At 39.0% G+C, this 6,525-nt stretch overlaps 1 protein-coding gene across 7 annotated transcripts in view; it reads left to right on the forward strand.

Annotated features, from left to right (window-relative positions):
• Nucleotides 1-6,001, forward strand: part of add1 (adducin 1 (alpha)) — a 27,088-nt gene extending 21,087 nt beyond the window's left edge. For 5 of the 7 annotated variants that reach the window (XM_087177441.1, XM_087177444.1, XM_087177439.1 and 2 more), the window contains 2 exons: nucleotides 525-614; nucleotides 3,569-6,001. In XM_087177441.1, coding sequence (XP_087033567.1) covers nucleotides 525-614; nucleotides 3,569-3,849 — 371 coding nt within the window. In that variant the 3' untranslated portion in view covers nucleotides 3,850-6,001. Of the gene's footprint in view, nucleotides 1-524; nucleotides 615-1,558; nucleotides 1,593-2,910; nucleotides 2,965-3,568 lie in introns of all 7 variants that reach the window. The other 2 variants (XR_015438018.1, XM_087177442.1) reach the window with 2 other exon arrangements.
• The last annotated feature ends 524 nt before the right edge of the window (nucleotides 6,002-6,525 follow it).

Below are 6,525 nucleotides of genomic sequence, written 5' to 3' on the forward strand. Positions count from 1 at the left end.
AAAAAAAAAAAAAAAAAAAAAAAGCTTTTGCAGTGGAGTGTTGTGCTAACCTTTGAGGAAGCTGTCTCTGAGCTCGGTCATCCAATCAGAGCATCCCATGTGTGGACATGAATAATGGTGTCCTCCTTCTCTTCCTGCTAACTTGTCCTGAAATTATCTTTGATGGTTTCCACTCTTCCTCTTGTGCCTCTGACTGGTTTCCATTAAAACTAATGGTAGTTGTGGTTTATTTGGCTCTTTGGGACATTTAAGGTCAATTATACTGGGATCTGTTTGAACGGGTTTGCAGTGTTCTGATTAAAGCTTCCTCCCTGGTTTGGATCTGTGTGCTGTCCTCCCTTTTCTTTGTGTTGCAAAATTCCAAAAAGTTTCCGTAACACAAAATGAAGAATAATATTCAGAATCATTTATTTAAACCAGCAAAAAAAATATTTCAGATTATATAGATCAGTTTTCTTGTTGATTTCATAGTCTTTAGAGATGTTATTGTTTCATGTCATTCATTCATGCCGATTTTCTTTCAGACTCGGAGCAACTAGTAGAGCTAGAGGAGGAGTCCGAAGACCAGAAACCCACCTCCACGCCACCCAGCACCCCAGTCAGAGCAGAGGATGGTAGGTTGGCCTGACGCGCTCGACTTAACCTGGCTTGGCTTAGTCCCGTCTGGTTCAGCATGGGTTTCTCCAGTCCTCTGGCTGGGTGGTTTGAGTCTTTCTAGGGTCTGCACAGGGAATGCTGAGGCTCCTGCCTATACATCTGCCTGTCTGTCTTGGGGTCTGTTGTTGTTGTGGTCTTTAATAATACTACTACGGATGCTGTGCTGTGTTTTCTGTAATAAGAGGCCAAGAGGTTTTTAGTGTTTAATCAGGTTTATCCTATAAGAGATGGATGGATAATTCCAGGGGCAGATAATCTTAACAAAACCACAGTCCAAAGGCTTAATGTCAGGAAATAGTTTGACAAATCAAAAAGATATTTGAAAAATATCCATTTAGCCACTTTGATAGACCCCAGTGCAGACTGTTCAGTCTATTTTTGTTCTTTTGATTTTATTTTCTCCCTCTTGGTCTTTATTACTATTGGATTACACCTATGTCAGCAGTATCATCCATGATGATACCAGGACTGGCCCTAAAGATAAATTTTATAATCTTGGTTATGTTTATTTAAACAATAATTGGCTTTAGTACATGTGCAAGTTTTCTTATGAGTTACAGACTGTAAACAGTGAAGTTATAATCAGCATGAGGGAGGGGAGGGGATGGGTAGCTTTGATCGCAGGTGTAATCTAATACCTGAAATGATGTGATATAACATGTCTCTCTATGTACAGTATCTCCTTTACCCCTTCACTTCCATTCTCCATCTTTTGGGATCTACTAAGAATGGTTCCCAACCATTCTTTTTCAAAAAATTTTTTCTTCTGGTATTTTTTTTTTCTCTCTTCGACATTTTTGTTTCCTTTTTTTTAATTTTAACACGGTGCCTGTGATTTGATCTGCATAGACATTTGTTTCTACTTGTGCTTTTTCTTCTTTGTGGCTGCGATTACAATCAGGAGATGGAAATACAAAAGAGTACCTGTTGCCATAGTAAGTATGTACTGTTCCACCTCCTCACCACCCTCCCAATTACCCCATCACCCTCCACGCCTGTGTTTGATCATTTACCCTTTTTTCCTTCTTCTGCATGGCTTCAGTAGCAGAGCTGTTCTGTGGTTTGAACTAACCCGTCTGCCGGGGTTTTGTGACCGTTCAGTCGGTCTTACCTCGGTTCTCTGAACTCTTCTGAATCTGTCTCTGTGTTGATGGGGGTTATTTCAGAGCACCTCCATCTTTCATCTCCTCAATTTTCAGCAATTCACTGCAAAACAAGAAGAAGAAGAAAAAAGAAATGACCATGGCAAGATGGAAGCAGTTTTATCTGACCTAAATAATAGTGACCTGGTCTAAAGAAAAGTGGAGGATGTTCCTGAAGTAAACCTCACAACCTACCAAACCTTTTATGTTAGATAACTTCTCTCTTCTTCCTGCCAATGATTCACTACTAAACTAACCAACCTCTCTTGCACATATGCACATTCTATCAATGTTATATGACCTTGTATATTTTTGTCTCATGGAAAAATCAGGTAATGTTTTGAAAATGTGTTGAATGTTGTTTGTCTTCCAGACGAGTCCTTTACCAGGTACATCAGTGCTTTATATGAGTGTCGCTTCTGATTGGCTTTGCTGAGACTCGCTGTTGGTTTCGCTTCAAAGACGGTCGAGGCCCAGAGCTGTGGCTGTGTGGTGTTTAGTCTCCATTTAATCTGTCTGTTGTTTGGCCTCATCTCTGTTCTGACAGACACGAGAGATGTGAACTGAAGACTCACATGTAGTGTTTTCTCAGGTCTTGACAAAGGGTTTTTTTTCGTGCTAGTCTCTGTTGCATGTGAGCAACATTAATGACGAACAGAGCTGTAGTTGATTTTATGGCTGACTGCACAGTGTGAGCCCGGAGCAGTGGTTTGAATGCTGTGTGGGCCACTGAGGATAGATGAGACGGTTACCTCAATAACTATCAGTAGACTGTTACTAGAAAAGCCAAACTAAATCAATGCTGGTACTAAAAAAAACAAACAAAAAAATACCATGAAACTGATTTCTGCTGTCTGATTGTACTCAAATTTACTAAAGCAAGATTGATGATGAGCCAATTAAGCTTAAACTTTTGCTTTAGTGTTTTTGGTTAAAACATTTTTTAAAAGATAACCAGTCCAAACTAACTTCAAGTTATTGCTTCTCGAGAGCTGAGCAGTTTTGAACTGTCATTGTCAATGTCATTAAAATCTCTGAAAGCATTGCTATATATATATATATATATATATATTTGTGTTGTAGACTTTCACTTTTGTTTGTTTGTACACAGGGTGCAAATGAGCAAGGGAACTGCACTCATTAAGATTTCCCTGTTTAAATGAAGGTAAAACGAAAAACGCTGTGCACCAGCTTTGGCCTGTGAGAATAGGGAGAATAAAACGATTCAGAGAGAAAGAAAGATCCTGATTAATAATAAGAGCAAAGCCTTATTTTTTTTGTTGCTTAACACGAGTGTCTGAGGTAAACAGGAAAGACAATGAGTTCTAAAGAGAAACTTGCAGTTCATGTCTGTGATTTAATAGAAATATTGCATCTTAGTCCGCCTTTTCATCTGAGGAAAAGTGCATGTTTAGGTGTGAGGTGTTACTTTTGGCTTTTTGTAGGAACATTGCTTGTGGAAACTTTTGTGCTTTAAGGCTCTTTTAAACTGAATAGCACATAATTATATTTTTGTACATCTCAAAGTCGAGATCTGACGCCTATAACTGATTTGAATACCTCAGTCTAATAGATGGTGTAAACTAAAGAAGCCAAGTTCTCTGGACAAGTGGAGGCTTTTTAAGTAGAAAATCATGTGGATTTTACAGCTTATCAAGTGGTTAATTTGTAGTAGCTTCACTGATGTGTGAGCTCTGCAGCGCAAATCCATCAATTTGTCCTCCTAGATCAATAACTCTCACCTTCTCCCCCCACCCCTGCCCCACCAGAATCCTTGCCTGAACAAACCTATAAGGATGAGAGCGATGCAGCCACCCTGAGACAGACCCTTCCAGATTTAACACCCGATGACCCCTCCGATGCCCCAGCACTTCCTGCCGAAGACTCCGCCTCTGCCCCTGCCATCGCAGACGCCGTCGAGGGGGAGGAACCCGCTGAAGCTGGCGACCAGGAGGGTGATGAGTCTCCCAGCAAATCACCCTCTAAAAAGAAAAAGAAGTTCCGCACTCCTTCCTTTCTAAAGAAAAACAAAAAAAAGACAGAGTCCTAGATTGGAGAATGTTGGATCGGTCCTCAAGGCTGCCCTCCGCCTCTTTTAAGTTTTGCTATTTGTCTGCTATCATTGCACCCTTCGAGCAAGCCACAGTTATACACAGTTACGCTTTTTTGTTCTTTTGGTATCATTTGTCGCTGGCTTATTAACCTATTTTTCCTCGTTAGTGTGTGCCAATTTTGTATACAGTGTAAAAATGATTGCATCAGAATTTTTAATTATTAGAGGCTTTTAGTTGTGAGTGAGTGATGCATTCAGTCTTGTCCACTCCATCTGGCCTTTTGTGCATGTCTATTACTGCAGGCCCACACGCTTGATGTGAGGTTTTAGGGTTTTACCACCCTCATTTTTTTTTTTAAAAAGAGTATTACTAAACTGTTATAACCACTAGAATGTATTGGGATTGTATCAAATTGTCAAAGTGTCTTTTAAAATCCAGTGAACGCAGAAAGAGAAGCTTGTGCCCTCTCATTTAACTGGTGGTAAATTCTGACAGTAAGAACTACAAATTACATATTTCTAATTTTACCTCTGAAGCTGTGCACCCATGTAATTACATGTTAGCAGGCCAGGAGAACTACAGTTGGGATATTTTCAGTGGATTGTTTACCTATGGAAAATGCCGTCAAACAGAGTCCATATTAATGTATCCATAATCCAACATTATGATTAAATCGTCTGCATCCAAGCTTAATCACATCCACGGTTTGTTGACTTTTGTTGACTTAAATTTGATTTAATCTTTCACAAACCAGATTCATTAAAAACACCCATCTGCAGTGCTGCAAACCTGCAGAAAGTTTGATCATAGTGATGTTGAGCATGACTCACAGCAAAGTGTGAGTCATCCTTGGAAGTGTCAGCAAGGCTTGTGCCTGCTGATTATTCGCAGAGGTTGATAATGTATTTACTACTGGCTGTAAGTCTTTAGTATGAAGGAATGTGTAAAAAAAACAAAATCTCAGTTTACATTTTTCATTTATTGGGATTATTGATTCTTGGCTTTATTTTGCATTTACCCCTTGATTTCTCTCTGTTGCTGTGAAGGACGGGACAGGCAGATATGCTATGTATTGTGTGAGATTTCATATTTCATCATCATATTTCTTTTATTCTTGATAATGTCTTTAATTTTTTTTTTTTTTTAACTTGTTGCGCTTTTTGTCACAAAGTAGATTGAGCCATGACGACTTGCTGTGAGAGAGCACTGTGAACCTCCTCTTTTATAAACCACTGTCTGGGAACTCATACCACACACTGTAGGTTGTAGGTAGTCACAGTCTGTCATAGAAGTAGATACAGTTGTTATGGAACATGAGAGTGGTAAAGTCACTGCTGCGAAGCTGCATGATCAGTCATTTTTCAGAACCTTCAACTTGGACTTTCCTGTGTAAAAACTCCACTCTGAGCAAACAGACTTTGTCGCTGAATACCTGTGTGTTTCCAGTTGCAGTAAAGACACAATGTACACTGGAGAAGCTATTGCATTTTTGTTTTGTCATTGATGTGTAATCATTGCAAATGAGCTGTGCTTGAGGTTGCAGGGCATTAATACCAAGGCCATCTCCATGCATTGCTTCCTAATTTGGGTTTATTCATCCTGTTTTAGTGAGGGGTTCATCATCAATCTGTCCAACTCATGGTGAACCAAAAGGCAACACTGACAGGAAGCTTCACCTAACCTGAGATGCTTAAAAAACCTTGGCCTTTGTTCACTGCAGGTGGTTTACCTACAGAGCTACATATAAGCTGAGAATGTCTAACTCCTGAAGGACTGCATGTGTAGAGTGCTTAGAGCGTGTACTGTCCTTTAAATGACTGTAACTACCCCTTTTTATTTGATCTGTATTTTATTTTAGCTTTAGTGTGCTGATAATAATACTAAAGTCCTTGTATTCATGGATTTTATTTGAGTCAACTATACATTTATATCTTTTTTTTTTTTTTTTTTTTTTTTTTTTTTTTTTTTTTTTTTTTTTTTTTTTTTAATCCCACAGCTTTGCTGATTTGTATTCTCTGTCTGAAATACTTCCAATTTAAATGTGTCTCATCATTATACCATTTACAGACTTAATACTTCCACCTCTCTTTTCTCATGGTTCTGCCTCTTTTACAACCATGAATAAAAAAACACTACCTTAAAAAAACAGTATTGTGTGATTGTATTAATCTATGTAGAAGCTCAGTGCAAATAATATACTGTACAAATTACTTTACACTGGAAGAAGTGGAACCACAGCAAATATAACATATAATAATATGACATGAAAAATTGTTGATAAAAGTAAAACTCTGCAGAAACATTCACACACTGCTGTATTATGCTTATTTACATGTGTCATAGACTCTGGGTTTCTACTCCTAATGTGCCATTGCAGCTCATTCAAGCAGTTACTATAACTTAAAAGAGAGGGGAAACTCTGACACCTGGTGGACAGATGACACAGCTAATGACGCAGCTTGTCTTCATACCTGTTCTGTGTTTGTCTCCAGTATGAATGTGTGCCAATGGTAAGGCCCCCTCAAGGCACAAGGACAACCTGGCCTCAGTTGGAATAGTGTAAGAAACACGCACATAAATAGAAACAGACCCACATGAGTGTACCTATCTATTAGCCTTTGCTTGTATCGTCTACACCAGGCATGTCCAAAGTCCGGCCCGGGGGCCAATTA

The sequence above is a fragment of the Seriola lalandi genome, unplaced genomic scaffold (assembly GCF_002814215.2).
Source record: "Seriola lalandi dorsalis isolate HSWRI2012SDOR001 ecotype SW California unplaced genomic scaffold, Sedor1 jcf7180002054606, whole genome shotgun sequence".
In the NCBI taxonomy this organism is placed as follows: Eukaryota; Metazoa; Chordata; class Actinopteri; order Carangiformes; family Carangidae; genus Seriola; species Seriola lalandi.